Source organism: Citrus clementina, unplaced genomic scaffold (genome assembly GCF_000493195.1).
Source record: "Citrus clementina cultivar Clemenules unplaced genomic scaffold, Citrus_clementina_v1.0 scaffold_1, whole genome shotgun sequence".
Taxonomy (NCBI): Eukaryota; Viridiplantae; Streptophyta; class Magnoliopsida; order Sapindales; family Rutaceae; genus Citrus; species Citrus x clementina.
This window is the reverse complement of record NW_006263303.1, coordinates 462,171-476,810: the sequence shown is the minus strand read 5'-3', so window position 1 is coordinate 476,810 and position 14,640 is coordinate 462,171. Positions and strand designations below refer to the sequence as shown.

At 36.9% G+C, this 14,640-nt stretch overlaps 4 protein-coding genes across 11 annotated transcripts; all 4 read left to right on the top strand.

Moving 5' to 3' along the window:
- Positions 1–27: 27 nt before the first annotated feature.
- On the top strand, positions 28–2,185 carry LOC18054103 (54S ribosomal protein L24, mitochondrial). Its single transcript, XM_006450118.2, has 2 exons — positions 28–452; positions 1,303–2,185. Exons 1-2 carry the CDS (start codon positions 253–255, stop codon positions 1,769–1,771), a joined length of 669 nt encoding a protein of 222 aa, XP_006450181.1. The 5' UTR covers positions 28–252; the 3' UTR covers positions 1,772–2,185.
- A 549-nt stretch (positions 2,186–2,734) lies between these two features.
- On the top strand, positions 2,735–3,319 carry LOC18054102. The gene is made up of 2 exons (XM_006450117.2): positions 2,735–3,064; positions 3,203–3,319. Exons 1-2 carry the CDS (start codon positions 2,735–2,737, stop codon positions 3,317–3,319), a joined length of 447 nt encoding a protein of 148 aa, XP_006450180.2.
- Positions 3,320–4,282: 963 nt separating this feature from the next.
- On the top strand, positions 4,283–4,663 carry LOC18054101. Its single transcript, XM_006450116.2, has one exon. The coding sequence runs from the start codon at positions 4,283–4,285 to the stop codon at positions 4,661–4,663; it is 381 nt and encodes a 126-aa protein (XP_006450179.2).
- A 1,342-nt stretch (positions 4,664–6,005) lies between these two features.
- Positions 6,006–13,018, top strand: LOC18054100 (RNA polymerase I-specific transcription initiation factor RRN3). Of its 8 annotated transcripts, none has more exons than XM_024177478.1 (16): positions 6,006–6,233; positions 6,715–6,842; positions 6,987–7,070; positions 7,170–7,241; positions 7,343–7,414; positions 7,510–7,749; positions 8,511–8,627; positions 8,715–8,828; positions 9,108–9,233; positions 9,318–9,386; positions 10,061–10,167; positions 10,639–10,722; positions 11,296–11,383; positions 11,580–11,699; positions 11,946–12,130; positions 12,359–13,018. In XM_024177478.1, the coding sequence occupies exons 2-16, from the start codon at positions 6,729–6,731 to the stop codon at positions 12,651–12,653; spliced, it is 1,887 nt and encodes a 628-aa protein (XP_024033246.1). In that variant the 5' UTR covers positions 6,006–6,233; positions 6,715–6,728; the 3' UTR covers positions 12,654–13,018. The 8 variants fall into 8 exon arrangements, with proteins under 8 accessions (XP_024033246.1, XP_024033249.1, XP_024033252.1 ...); XM_024177481.1 differs by having other exon boundaries at positions 12,424–12,524; XM_024177484.1 differs by having other exon boundaries at positions 11,929–12,130; positions 12,424–12,514.
- The last annotated feature ends 1,622 nt before the right edge of the window (positions 13,019–14,640 follow it).

Genomic DNA, 14,640 nt, shown 5'->3' with positions numbered 1-14,640 from the left:
ACAATTAGATCTTATAAACATAGCATCATGGAGAAAATCCACGAAGAAATTAAAATATTAATAGAAGCCGCGGACGTGGCAAAATCAGAGGGGCAATAATCGGAACAAGTGTATAGACAAAAGCTGTTGGGAAGAGCGAAAGGGTTTAAGCCTTAGGGAGCGGTGTGGCAGCGCACAGCGAATACACAGAGATAGAGTGCAGTTTTAACGAAAAACTAGAATCGCAAAGAAGAGAAGTAGTCATTACACGATATGGCGTTTCGAGGGAAGGAGATGATGAAGAAACTAGTGAGGAAGGTAGGGGGAGAGAAGAACTTGGCTCCGGGAGTAAAAGAATCTCTTAAGAAATGTGTACCCGACAGCAGGATCGTCATGAACCGAGCCAAACGCGGTCTCTTCGCTGGCAAACACATCCAGTTCGGCAATCGCGTCAGCGAAGATGGCGGTAACAAGTAATTTCTTTTATTTAGGTTTTTTTTTGGGAATTACTGCTGAATGGATCATAGGAAATTTTTTTTTCCTTAAAAAAACAAAAATTTAAATTTAGTAATTGATGTTGCTTGTGAATATTTTCGAAATGACGAAGCTTAAGGAAAATTAGTTGAAAATAGGTGGAGTTACAGTGTAGAAATTGGATCTATGCATGGAACAATTAAGTGATATGTACTAGGATGCACATGTACTCTTTAATTTATGAAAGAGAGATGCGAAGCAATTGAGATTTGTAATTTGCCCTGCTTATATATTGAGTTTTTGGAGTTGAGTGCTTGTTGATTCTTGTATTTGATTGGCTTCCAGTTGTTCCTGGAACTGTCGCATTTTGAAAACTCTTCAAAGAAAGTAATGTTGAGTGGAAGTTGTTCTCTGAATTTGGTCTTTTTTGTCGGATGTTGTCCAAGAAACATCCTCAATTTGGGTTAACATCTAACAATCATTGTTTTTTTAGCAAGTAGCTTTCACAAGTAATTCAAATTTCACCATCGTTGGCTTGATGATGATAGTACTTTATTGTGCTTTAGATGTTGGATTTAGTGCTGCTTGGTAGTTTCTGTTTGTTTTGGCTAGCTTCAGATAGATTCTTGCATTCTGGTATTAGAACAGCAGATTATCTACACTACTAATGTGCTTTTTTTTTTTCAATCGGGTTTTATCTAGGCAATTTATGGGATATAAGTGAACAGAACCCCAAAGTGAATCAAGTTTATTTACTGCTGTGTTGCATTTTGCATTTCTTGTAAATCCACTTATTTGAGAAAGAAGAGTTATTAATCTCAAGGACTTTTTCTGTGATGATGATGATAGGACTAGGAGGAATTGGAAGCCAAATGTCCAGGAGAAGCGGCTATTTAGTTATATAATGGATCGTCACATTAGAGTCAAAGTCACAACACATGCACTCCGCTGCATTGACAAGGCAGGGGGGATCGATGAATACCTGCTAAAGACCCCTTACCACAAGATGGACACAGAAATGGGTCTTTACTGGAAGACCAAGATTGAGAAGCTTTATGAAGAACTTGGGCAGACGGAAGTGGCATTCTTTACACCTGAGGAAGAAGCCAAGCTGGAACAGGACTTTAAAGACATGAAACTCGCTCAGAGAGCCGCACGTAGGGAACTCAGAAGACAGATGTATGGAGGGTCAAGCAAACAGAAACAAATTGAGCAAGGAAGTGCAGATACCCAGGAAACTGCTGAGGAAGCAGCAAAAATCCTCAGTGAAGGAATTCCAAACGAGTATGCTCCCGAGGATCTGGTTGCCAATTCTTAAGTTTTGACCTTCTCACTGCTTGGAATGTTGCTCACATTTTTGTTAGTAGCTATCAGGTTTTGGATTTTAATCTTCTTATATGCTTATTTTTTGAATTGATCGTTTCGTATTAGGCCTTTCTTTGGGTAAACATTTGGCTGCTGCCCATAAAAATTGATTTGATATAGCTGTGGTAGTTTATTCAACCCGGCCTTGAATAAATTACTTGTGTTAGTTCTTCAGTTAGCCTGTTTAACATGTTATGGAGGAATGATGAAAGTTCTGTTGTATTTAACGTTGTAATTGAAACCAATGCATTCTCCTTTTTATTACTATGCTCAAGCCTAGCTTGTTAAATACTGTATGTTGGTTGGGAGAAAACCCTTTATTCTACTTTGAAGTAGACTGTCGATGCTCAAGCCTAGCTTGTTAAATATTGTATGTCGGTTGGGAAAAAACCCTTTATTTTACTTTGAAGTAGACTGTCGATTTTTGGGGCTATCGGTTCCCACATATGCAATAAGCATGTGCGTTCTATTATCGTTACACTTGTTATTTGTAATCATAGTCGATGGCAAATTATAATTCTGTTCAGTTGCACCTATCAAAACTTGGTCAGCAAGAATTTCAATCAAAGCTACTAATCTAACAAGCTGTGACCATGTATACAAAACCAGACGAATCACCCGAGGGTTTTGCTAGAAACCTTGCCAAAAGCTTTGACCGTCTGGCTTGTATCACAAGCACATAAACGACAACTTTTGTCATTTTAGCAATTCCCTTCGATGAAACACTAACGTAACTAGCTGTCAGTTTATAACTCCCAAATCATTTCCGACTTCTAACGCGCTTTCTTGCTAGCTCGAAGTACTGTATCTTGTCCGAGAATTTTCTCACTCACTCGCCCTCTCTTGCTTATAAGTACCAAACCACAGCTCTGTTTCAGCATCAAATATCATTACAAGTCTGCACTTGAACAAACAAATGGGTAAGCATCAAAGCCGGTCACTCATGCAAGGCCACCTAAAGAAAGCAGTGAAGAAATTACACATGATTTTAAGCCGTATAAAGCTAAGCAAATGGAACTTAGCTTCAATATGCCGTGCTGGTTTTTCTCAGAGCCGGCGTTCATTGAGTTTTAACGATCGATTAGGCTTGCAATATTGCATTGTTGATCGAGACCCTGATGAGGGTAGCTCAGTTCGGGTACTTCAAAGAACAAAAAGTTGTGCTTATGATGGTGACGATGATATTGATCGCAGGGCAGAGATTTTTATCACTAATTTTCGTCGCCAGCTTTTATATGAACGACAGGTTTCTTTGGAGCTACGTTACCGTCGAGGAAACAGTTTTGATGAGTATTAATAAGGTTCAAGAGAACATTGTGAAATTTATGTACGACTGAGGCTTTGGTAAATTTTTTCTTCATTTTTTTTTTACTCATCAAAACAGAAACAAATTGAGCAAGGAAGTGCAGATACCCAGGAAACTGCTGAGGAAGCAGCAAAAATCCTCAGTGAAGGAATTCCAAACGAGTATGCTCCCGAGGATCTGGTTGCCAATTCTTAAGTTTTGACCTTCTCACTGCTTGGAATGTTGCTCACATTTTTGTTAGTAGCTATCAGGTTTTGGATTTTAATCTCCTTATATGCTTATTTTTTGAATTGATCGTTTCGTATTAGGCCTTTCTTTGGGTAAACATTTGGCCGCTGCAAATAAAAATTGATTTGATATAGCTGTGGTAGTTTATTCAACCCGGCCTTGAATAAATTACTTGTGTTAGTTCTTCAGTTAGCCTGTTTAACATGTTATGGAGGAATGATGAAAGTTCTGTTGTATTTAACGTTGTAATTGAAACCAATGCATTCTCCTTTTTATTACTATGCTCAAGCCTAGCTTGTTAAATACTGTATGTTGGTTGGGAGAAAACCCTTTATTCTACTTTGAAGTAGACTGTCGATGCTCAAGCCTAGCTTGTTAAATACTGTATGTCGGTTGGGAGAAAACCCTTTATTTTACTTTGAAGTAGACTGTCGATTTTTGGGGCTATCGGTTCCCACATATGCAATAAGCATGTGCGTTCTATTATCGTTACACTTGTTATTTGTAATCATAGTCGATGGCAAATTATAATTCTGTTCAGTTGCACCTATCAAAACTTGGTCAGCAAGAATTTCTATCAAAGCTACTAATCTAACAAGCTGTGACCATGTATACAAAAACAGAAGAATCACCCGAGGGTTTTGCTAGAAACCTTGCCAAAAGCTTTGACCTTCTGGCTTGTATCACAAGCACATAAACGACAACTTTTGCCATTTTAGCAATTCCCTTCGATGAAACACTAACGTAACTAGCTGTCAGTTTATAACTCCCAAATCATTTCCGACTTCTAACGCGCTTTCTTGCTAGCTCGAAGTAGTGTATCTTGTCCGAGAATTTTCTCACTCACACGCCCTCTCTTGCTTATAAGTACCAAACCACAGCTCAGTTTCAGCATCAAATATCATTACAAGTCTGCACTTGAACAAACAAATGGGTAAGCATCAAAGCCGGTCACTCATGCAAGGCCACCTAAAGAAAGCAGTGAAGAAATTACACATGATTTTAAGCCTTATAAAGCTAAGCAAATGGAACTTAGCTTCAATATGCCGTGCTGGTTTTTCTCAGAGCCGGCGTTCATTGAGTTTTAACGATCGATTAGGCTTGCAATATTGCATTGTTGATCGAGACCCTGATGAGGGTAGCTCAGTTCGGGTACTTCAAAGAACAAAAAGTTGTGCTTATGATGGTGACGATGATATTGATCGCAGGGCAGAGATTTTTATCACTAATTTTCGTCGCCGGCTTTTATATGAACGACAGGTTTCTTTGGAGCTACGTTACCGTCGAGGAAACAGTTTTGATGAGTATTAATAAGGTTCAAGAGAACATTGTGAAATTTATGTACGACTGAGGCTTTGGTAAATTTTTTCTTCATTTTTTTTTTACTCAATTTCTTGTGCGTGTATACGTGTTTAATACAAGACTTATTGAGAAAACTTGAATTGTATTTTTTATCATGAAATTCAAGTGTTGTTTCCATTTTGTATGTATCATTGATTATATTCTTATATTGGACTACTCTACCGATCATTTTATGGCCGGCGATCACTTCAATTCCAATTATATTGTTGGTTTCGTATATCGTTATCCGCAAATCACAAAGCATAATTTTACAAGCTCAAAGGCCAAGGTTCTACAACTGGAATCGGTCTTGAAAATAATACTGTGGCTGTTCTTATTACCGGAAGAGAGTTTCGAGTATTAAATCTCAATCAGTCATTACTCATTATCAATTTTAGTGGCACGTGAGATTAGACTTGATTAACGCAACACTAGGATGAAACAACCAGAAATAATTAGGTCTATTTACACTTGTCTTTCTTATTATTATTGGCTATTGCCCAACCAATAAATTCGAACTTTTGGATGAAATAGTTTCTCTACCGAAATAAAATTTTCTCGTGATCTGAGTTCAACTAAGTTTTTAAAGATATTCTACCATATGTTTTTTAGTGGTAGTGTACAAGTAAAATTTAACTTCTTTTATTTTTTTATTTATTAACAACCAATCAGCAATTGAATTATTTGCTCAGGACAAATCAGATCAGAAGAGAATCATGATCCTTCTATACCATGGTTTTAGAGCTACGACTTTCTTGAGTTCGTTCTTGTCTGTGCAAATTTCTATTTTAATTTTAATTTCTCATCTCATTTTTAGGCTTGTTTCTTGACACGTCTATGAGCTTTTGTCACAGCCTACATTTCACATGATGAAGCCTTTTAAAATTTATTGTTAATTTTACCATTGAGTCCTTGATCAATCTATGAGCTTCAATATTTGGATCAAATAATTTCTATAACAAGGTCAACAAATGAAGGCATGAACTTGAGGTTATTCTTTGATCCAGAATTTCTTCATCTTCTTCAACTAATCTGGTGAAGCTTTCTTCATCTTCTTCTTCAACTTGCTTCTATAAGCCTCGGATGCATCCCGATTTTACTAGACTTGGCAAAAACATTCGGGCCGGCCCAAGTCAGTTCAGACCTGGATCCGCGGACTTTAAACTGAGCCCGTAACTTATATTTTCAGATATGGGCTCAAAAATTCGAGGCCAGCACAAAGTGGGCCTAGTTATGGACCTCATGTAAACAGCCCGGGCTTTGTTATATATAAAATTTAAAAAATTCAAATTAAAAAAAAGGAAAAGAAAAAAAAAAAATATCAAACGTGAAAACGCCATGTAACCTATTCTCCCCAGCTCCGTAAGCAGTGACAGGTATAAAAGGGCACCCGCTCGAGGCGAACGAAAACCCTCTGTTCCTAGCCGACAGGAAGAAGGAAGGCAAGGCAAGGTCCCTTCACATACCGAGCCGTTGCATCCTTGTTGCCTTCTATAATTCGTGATAAGACTCGACTGAGACACGCGCATCCTTGGATAGTGTTAGCTCTATCTCTAGCTCTGTATCATACTTATGAAATATTTTATTTGTTTAAAATCTAAGTTTGCTTCAATTGTATCATAGTCCTCACGATATACCGTGTTTTCTGCAGTTTCTTTCTTATCACTTAATAAAATCCTTTGTTTGTTTACTACACGCTTGGGGGATTGCTTCCAAACCCAGTTCGGGTTCGGGGATCATGATCCCCGCCAAACCTGCCCCATTGGGGTTAATTCAACCCGATTGGGTTTAATTCTCCAACCCGATCGGGTTGTAACCCAAAACGAACAACCCGAACCAGAACTCGATTTGCCCACCCCTACTGCACGCTATTTCCTTCTTCTTCTTTTTTCTCTCTTAAATAAATGAAGAAAATTATTGAATTATCTTATATTTAATTCTAATTTTATTCATTTATGTTAAATGATTTCGTTATTCGATATCTCTTGGTAAGTTTAATGGTCAGACAAAAATTGTTGTAGATTACTTGGGGACCATGGGAATGGAATTACCAAAAGATCATGCTGAATCTCATGAGATGGAGGATGTTAATATTAGTGACTTGGAATTAGTCTACCATGTAAGAGAAGCCCTCACGTCTGTCCAATCAGTAAGTGTTTCCCCACCTTGCAGACTTAGCTCAACTAATTATTATTTTAATTTTTTTCAGAGGAAAAAATAATTAGTTACCTGTTCCAATCCTCATTTAATACTCCATGTTACCCCCAAAAAAAAAAAAAAATTCTTTGAATAGGGTGATAATGACAATTACAACCAACTAGTTGCGGTTATGCACCTTTCGGGACGTCTTGATCCTGACAATAGGGCTTTGCTTGAGGTAGGTTCTTCACCTAGTTTCGTGCATGTTGTTGTTATTAAATGACATTCATATGTCTTTTGTTTTAAGCTTTAGTCCCTCTTTATGTTAACTTGGCAGACAAGTTTGAAGGCGCTATCTGGAGCAGTTTCTTATATAGACATTTCCCACCACGAGTCTCTTCTTGTTTCTGTAAGTTGTTTTATATGGATTTATGGATTTGTGTGTTTGTTTCTGCTTGTTATGTATTACCCAATTGTTATTATTGTTTTTCATGATCAAGTGTCTTTCAGATTTTTGGAATGAGCATGTGGAACTATGATCCAGATATTATGGATGCACTGAAAGGCCTGATTATATCCTTGGTATGTCAGTTGAGAATCATCGGAAATTTAAATTCTTAAAATTGCTCTATGAAGTCTTTACAATTTTTTTATTCATTTCACTCATAGTATTTCAGGCTGCTTCCAGTGGAAAATATGTTGATTCATGTTTAACTATGCTCGTCGGCAACTTCACACCGCCAAGTTATTTCCTAGATAAACTGAAAGAACCTCATGGTCTTGAAAGAAAGCATCAAGTTCTTTCCCGGGTGCATGCGGCTTTGAAAAGTATTTTTGACTTGGTGCCTCTTGCCCCGATGAGATTATTGCCCATAGTTGTGCAGAGAATGCCAACTGTCCATAATAAGCATGAGCGAGTAAGTCAAATATGAGCATTTAATGTTTGAAATTGGATTTCTCAAACAAATTGGGTGGCCTATTTGTTATTATTTTCAGATTTTGTTGTCTAAATTAGTCACAATGGACGCATGCATGTATTGTTACTGTTGTATGTGCTTCTTGTCCCATTCTGGTCTAATATCTCTAGGAATTTTGCCAAGTTGATTATATATGCTTATCGTATCACCTCAGGGGATTATATATGACTATTATATCAATATTAATTATGCTAATGAATCTTTCAGATACCGGGGAAAATATGAAATGTGGATTGTGAAATTAGATCTTTGTTTCTGTGAGCCTTGCCAATATGTGATTCTGCTCTTGACTCCTCAGTTTGTCTTGTAGACGCACCAAATGCAATTTGAGTTCTCTTTCGTGGGTGTTTGTATAAGTTGCTCCACTCTTCCTCACACTGTCCATCAATAAGTTGGTAGTGTGTTCATATAACATGCTTTTTATACTCATGCTTGTGTTCTCCTGGGGTCATTCCCACTTTATTTATTGTGGTGAAATAGTTTATGTGCTACTTACGTACACATGATGGTAGTGACTTTTGGATTTCTCTGTTTGTGAAAAACATGCCATTTTGAATGTTATCCCTGAATCCGTTATTTATTTATTCTTTTATTTGAGTGCTGTCTGTAATCAGAAATTGTTGTACTACAATCAGAAATTGTTGTTCTACATGATTAAATGTGATTTTTGAGATTTATGATTTATCCATCTCTTTCTGTAGTTGAAGTTGATTGTTGTTTACACGGAGAACATGCTAAAGCTGGAGAGCAGTGCAATGGGAGAACTTGTTAGAAGCACATTGCTTATGGCAGTGGTGGATAGGCTAATAGATTTGGATGTAAGTCAATGGAACTGCCATGTAACTTGGTGCTTGAAAATAATTTGTGTTTATATGAACAATCTTGTGTGGTGAAATTTCTTATAGATGGAGATTGGATGGGATGACATTTTACATGATGATTTTAGTAAAGGCATATTTGAGATGGAGTTAGAAGACGTGGAAGAGGCTGCAGATGATGCTGAGCAAGTTGGTGATGAGGTAGAATCGACAAATTTTCATTTTTGGTGATTCACCTGATTTTCATATCAACAATTATAACAGAAAAAATTAGAACCGGTGCTGAGTACTGGAATTAGTTCAGTGTGTGCTGCTGAAATTTTTACAGAAATTATGAAATGTGGAAGTTCCTTTTGTGAAGAAAAGAAATTAAAGACATACAAAATGAACTGTAGAAAATTGGTAGATCTTTTTCTTCATTTGTCTTTACTCGTGGGAAATAATGTAACCTGATTATAATTTTTTTTCTTTTTTGGGTAGCTTCCAAGTGGCTCTATAAGTCGGAAGAGTTTAAGTGGAAACCTAATTGCTGAACTACTTGATAGTTTGCTGGTGCTAACTTTTGAGCATCTTGAATCATGCGAAGGCACAGGCCGCTTGATTGAGGTATTTTCTAAATTCTTATTCCTTTTACTTGCTCTTTGGGTCCTCTTTCTGGCTTGTTTTAAAGAGATTAATTGTTATGGTTAGGTATTTGAAATTCTTCTTCAGTCATTCCAGATAACTGTTCTAAACGCGTACAAGTCGAAGTTTGCTCAGGTAATACTCAAATTTTCTTTATATTTCATTGTTTTGGTGAACTTATAAAGACACTCGGACGCACCCCCTTTTAATTTCTTTCTATCAAAGAATCATACGAACAATTGATTCCTACGAGGTACACTTTTGGTAGAAAAAGTTTTCCCAATTCCAACAAAATTTCCCCTTGCTTTTGGATTTCAAAATTGCTCGAATCAGATCCTTTCGATTTCTATATCAAAAATTGACTTACTAAGTTTTTTCCAACTTATTGATTGGTATTAACCCTAGATCCTTGCAATGTTTGTGTGCATGCATTTCTTCCTTCTGTAGTTTTTTCTTATTAGTATTCTTTTAGGTTGTTACAATCTACAGATATATCACAATGAGGTCGTCTGGGATTGTAGATATATACACTTACAGTATAGCCTAGAAATCTATCAAGACTAACTCGGAAATCTACTCCTACTAATATTGGCGAGATATATCTACCCTTATTGCACATTTTGTGGAAATAGGTTGAGTAGGGGCTCAAACTGCTTGTTCAGGGCACAACGCCCAGTGGCATAGTTTTCAGTTTCTTATTAATTATTCGATGGATTTTTATTTTTTTGGGGGGGGGGGGGGGGGGGGTTATTGGAATATGTATTTTCCTTGCTTTGTTTATTGAGGCATTTGTCTTCTTTTGAATGCAGTTTGTGATGTTTTATGCATGTGCATTGGATCCCGAAAACTGTGGTCTGAGATTTGCCACAATGCTTGCGGATGTCTTTGTTAGTGGTCTCTATCCTCCACTCACAAGGTAATTTGGATTCTTATCTCAATGAGTAAAATCATTTTTGGCTGCTGGTTCTAGTTGGTATGGGTCCGTAGATAGTTAACTGCAAATCAGGCTGCTTGATCAATCAAATGTTGTCTTTTAAGTTACATGCCACCATGTCAAAACATTTTTTTCGTGATACTTCTAATTTTGCTTTTACTGGGATGGTAATGTGTTGCTGAGCTTAAAAAAATGTTCAATGAATAAACGACATTTCTACCAAATTATTTTGTTTATCCTCCTTTATTTTATTGGAAGGCATGTTTATAGACAGCAATGAAGTTGTTAAATAAATAAATGATTTCTCTGCCAGTTGTTATGACATACATGTATCTTTTGTATTGCAAAATAGTATTTGTTGGAATCTTGTATGGATTGTCATTTTGGAGGGGATAAATCATTATAAATCATTATTAACATACTAGTATTAACTCTCTTTTCTTTTATATGCAGGATGAGTTCTGTGTCTTATCTTGCTAGTTACCTGTCTCGTGCGAGGTTTTTGTCTCCCTGTTTCATTGTTAGCTTGTTAAAAAGGTTAGAAAGAATAGCTGATCTTGTATTCTGTTATTCTTATGGAAGATCCATCAAGTGAATTGCAACTGCATGGTTAGCAGTGTGCATGCTTGGTTGTTTCAGTATCTGACAAATTTTAATGATCGAGCCAAAACTGTTTGGTATTAGGACATGTAGAAACCAAAAACAAAAAAAACTTATATGGACTGACTAGAACCAAATTAAATAAAAAAAATTATGCTTTGATCAATATTAAAATAAAATAATAAGCCATATTCAATAGCTAATTTATTTTTAGAAGAAAATATCATTCATTAGCATCTTACAATTGTATCATTTATATGTATAGATTAGTATCATTTTTACTAAGTTTAGCTTGTTGGTATATAACCACATCGATTGTAGTTTGTGCCCGGTGGGCAATGTGCTTATTAAACCAAAAGCAAGATGTTAACCAAGACTGAATTGCATCAAGTGAAAATCTAAATTGAATCAAATGAGCTGTTTAGTTGGGTTTGTTGCATGGCTCTGGATATTCTATAAAGGAAGCAAATGTGGATTTCATATTAAATCTGATAGTCTTTTTATTTTCAGGTTGGTGGATTGGTGTTTGGAGTACTGTAATATACCAGGTGGTAACATAAACCCTAAAGCCCATAGAGTGTTTTATTCAGGATGCCAGGTAAATGCTTCTGAACATAGATTTCTTAATAAAAGATTTCTTCAACCAACTTTTATGGATTTTTTGCTTTTCCGATGATATCATTTTGCTTATGTTGGTCTATCATGGACGAGTTTGTTTTGGTCTATGGTAAAACTGTTGAGTAGTTTAAATCAATTATTAAACTGAAGTATTGATGGTTAATTCTTCACCACAGGCCATTATGTATGTGCTATGCTTTCGTATGAGATCTATAATGGATGTACCGAGGCTCAAGTCTCAGCTTCTCCTTATGCCTCTAGAAACAGTTTTGAAGCACAATTTGAACCCATTAAAGGTGAGCTTCTTTTCTTTTGATACCTCTTCTAAAATTAATATGAAATATCAAGCCTGTTATGTCACAAATTTTTTTCCCTACCATCTTAAATTACTATTTTCAAGACGATTTCTTTCCTCTAAGGACACTGTACATCTTTTTAGTCATTTCATTATTTCCTTTTGAATTGCTGTTCTAGCTGGATGAATATGTCTTAATTTTAATCTCATCCTGGGGCCTAATGCTTCAGTTTTCTCTTGTAAACAGGTATGCCTACCATCTGTGGTTTCAGAGTTTCTCCAACAATCAAAAGCTGCTCGTCTATTCACCGTGTCTGAAACCTTTATATTTAATGATCTGCTGGAGTCGGAACTTTCCAGGGATTTTGGTGGGCTGGAAAGGTTGGACATGTTCTTTCCGTTTGATCCATGTTTGCTGAAGAAATCTGACAGGTTTGCAAATGCTACTCTGCTGTGAAATATTTTTAGAATGAATGTCAACATTATTAAAATTCATATTTTACATGAACCCAAGTTTTCAGTCATTAGCTTTTCTGAATGACTGCTCTGGAAACTATTAAGTTGAAATGAGGTAGAGGGATAATTACCAGTATGTTGGCCTGAACTTGTGAGTTACTTGAGCTAAAGATGACTAATAAACCGATGTGTCTGTTTCTGAAGTTTCATACGGCCTAACTTCATTTACTGGTCGATGGTTAAAACTGCTTATCATGGCGACGAAGAAGACAACAGCGATGAAGACGTAGATGAGGATAATGGAGATCATGTTATGGTTGATGGGATGGGTAGGAGTCCTGATGAGCAGGATCTTGATCTCGATGAGTTTGAGTATTCATTAAACAAAATGTCCATCACTCCTAAGAATTCCTTCAGTTGTCCGTTGGATGGTGAATTGCGACAACCCATGAAAATGCCCTCAAGAATTAGGCCCTCGACGAGTCCAGAATCTTTGTGATACAGAATCTATTTCATCTTTCTACCAGAAGATTAGAGAGGAAGAGATTGCAGTGCTCATGCTAACAGGGAAGAGAACTCGTGCATTTTTTGCAGATGAGTTGCTCGCTTGGCGAAGGGACCACAACTGAGGGTAGACAGCAAATAGTGAGATTGTTGTTACACTGCAGAGTTCTGCTAATAGTTTTGAGATAGCGTTGTATTGAAAATTCCATGAACACTGTTGTACTATTAAGTTAAATTAAGTGTTGATAAAAAACTGTGATTTTTGCCACTTCCCATGGTTGTGTCAGAGAATTGCACAAATGTAGTATAAGAACATTTCATGTAGAATGGAATTCACAAGTGGAAACGCAACCAAATCAATTAAGGGTGTTTAAGAAGACGCGCTAGTCAAGTAACTTCGGTACCAATCAGCGGTTTTTATGTAAAATTAATCAAAACTGTTCACGTCGAACGTGAACCTTATTTGGAAATTGGAAAAGTAACTAAAAAAGATCAGTGGATGCAACAGTATGAAGTGAATTTAATCTTGAAAGGATAAGTGTATGCAATAATAATTAGAAGCCGAAATACGAAATAAACTAATAAGGGTAACTGAAAAATGTAGCAACGGACGTCAACAGGAATAACATGTCTGAAGCAAACACTCAAATTGAATTCCTAGCATTAATCCTAGGATAGCCTAACCTGGGTCTAAACAAAGCCTAGTATCTGATCTCTATCACATGTTGTAATAACCCGAGACCCACTTTAAAGGATAGGAAAGGGCCTTAGATTCTACCTACTTTCAGTTTCAGTTTAAGACACACTGAAAATGGCATCTTTTACTGTACTCCTGGTAAGCAACTGGAGCTCTAACGAGTTGAAAGCAGATATCATGAATTACATACGTAGCCCACATCCGAAACCGATTCCAAATAAAAACTGATACCGAATCACACAGCGCCAACAACTCTATTTCCACATATTTGGTATGCTTGGTGGATTGCTGTTACTGCAGCCTCCTCCGGTGCTGTGGTTTAGAGGGCTTCCAGGTCCACCAGATGATTCATTCACTTAAGTTTCCACGGGATGGAGGGCTTCCAACTGCTGATGCTCCTGGGATGAACTTTGGCATAGAAGAAGACAATGGTTCTGGTTGCATTCCCGATCTCGACTCCTTCCATCCTTCGGCCAAAAAACTACCGATGATAATCTGTAATACAACAGTGTCATAAAACGCTATGACGTCGAAACTTCTTACTCTAAATCAGGATATGAGTACATCACAGTTCTTACGCAGTGGAACAAAGAACAAAAGAAAACCTGAACGGGAGAGGCTGCAGTTAGGAGCCCTGCCACACCACCACCCAGAACACAACCATCTAGCCCAGCTAATGACACACTTAATTCCACCTGTTCTGCTTCGCTGACCACCACTCTCAGAGAGAAGAATTGAACCAGAAAGAGACAAGATCTCAAATCGCCCCTGCACAATCAACTACAGTGAATCCGAGTGCTTCATGTGATGCAAAAATAACATTTTCGATGAGTGAAATCTCTCACTTGTGTGTTGACAATTTTCCACCAGCTTTCTCGACTAACTTAAAAATTGCCCAAGTTATAATCAAAAAGTCATTCACCGTTGTTATTTCTCCAGTTTTAATCAATCATTATTTTGCAGATTTGAAACAATTCGTTCAAGGAAAATAGGAAAGTGCTTTCTAGAGATCATCATGATACCGAAGTTTTTTTTTTCAAATTATCCATATAGTTTGTTCTCCGTGAACTACAATGTCCAAATAAATGAAGTCATGTTGGTTAACATAAAATCCTCACACATATTCACAATTAACAATATGGTTAATTTATCAAGATATGTCTTGCAATGATGTGGCATTTTATCTATTTTTTTCTTCTCCATTTTTTCCTCCTCGAAATTGACAACCTCTGGACACAAGTCCTTACCCCACTTGCTCCCTATCTTGCCACTTGAGCTAAAGTTC

Excerpts from the sequence above, each read along its gene's own strand:
- LOC18054103 (XM_006450118.2), top strand. The coding sequence starts at position 253 with ATGGCGTTTCGAGGGAAGGAGATGATGAAGAAACTAGTGAGGAAGGTA. Across the intron at positions 453-1,302 it reads AGCGAAGATGGCGGTAACAA|GACTAGGAGGAATTGGAAGC; the intron begins GTAATTTCTTTT and ends TGATGATGATAG.
- LOC18054102 (XM_006450117.2), top strand. The coding sequence starts at position 2,735 with ATGGGTAAGCATCAAAGCCGGTCACTCATGCAAGGCCACCTAAAGAAA. Across the intron at positions 3,065-3,202 it reads AGCTTTTATATGAACGACAG|AAACAAATTGAGCAAGGAAG; the intron begins GTTTCTTTGGAG and ends TCATCAAAACAG.
- LOC18054101 (XM_006450116.2), top strand. The coding sequence starts at position 4,283 with ATGGGTAAGCATCAAAGCCGGTCACTCATGCAAGGCCACCTAAAGAAA.
- LOC18054100 (XM_024177478.1), top strand. The coding sequence starts at position 6,729 with ATGGGAATGGAATTACCAAAAGATCATGCTGAATCTCATGAGATGGAG. Across the intron at positions 7,242-7,342 it reads ACGAGTCTCTTCTTGTTTCT|ATTTTTGGAATGAGCATGTG; the intron begins GTAAGTTGTTTT and ends AGTGTCTTTCAG. Across the intron at positions 10,168-10,638 it reads CTCTATCCTCCACTCACAAG|GATGAGTTCTGTGTCTTATC; the intron begins GTAATTTGGATT and ends TTTTATATGCAG.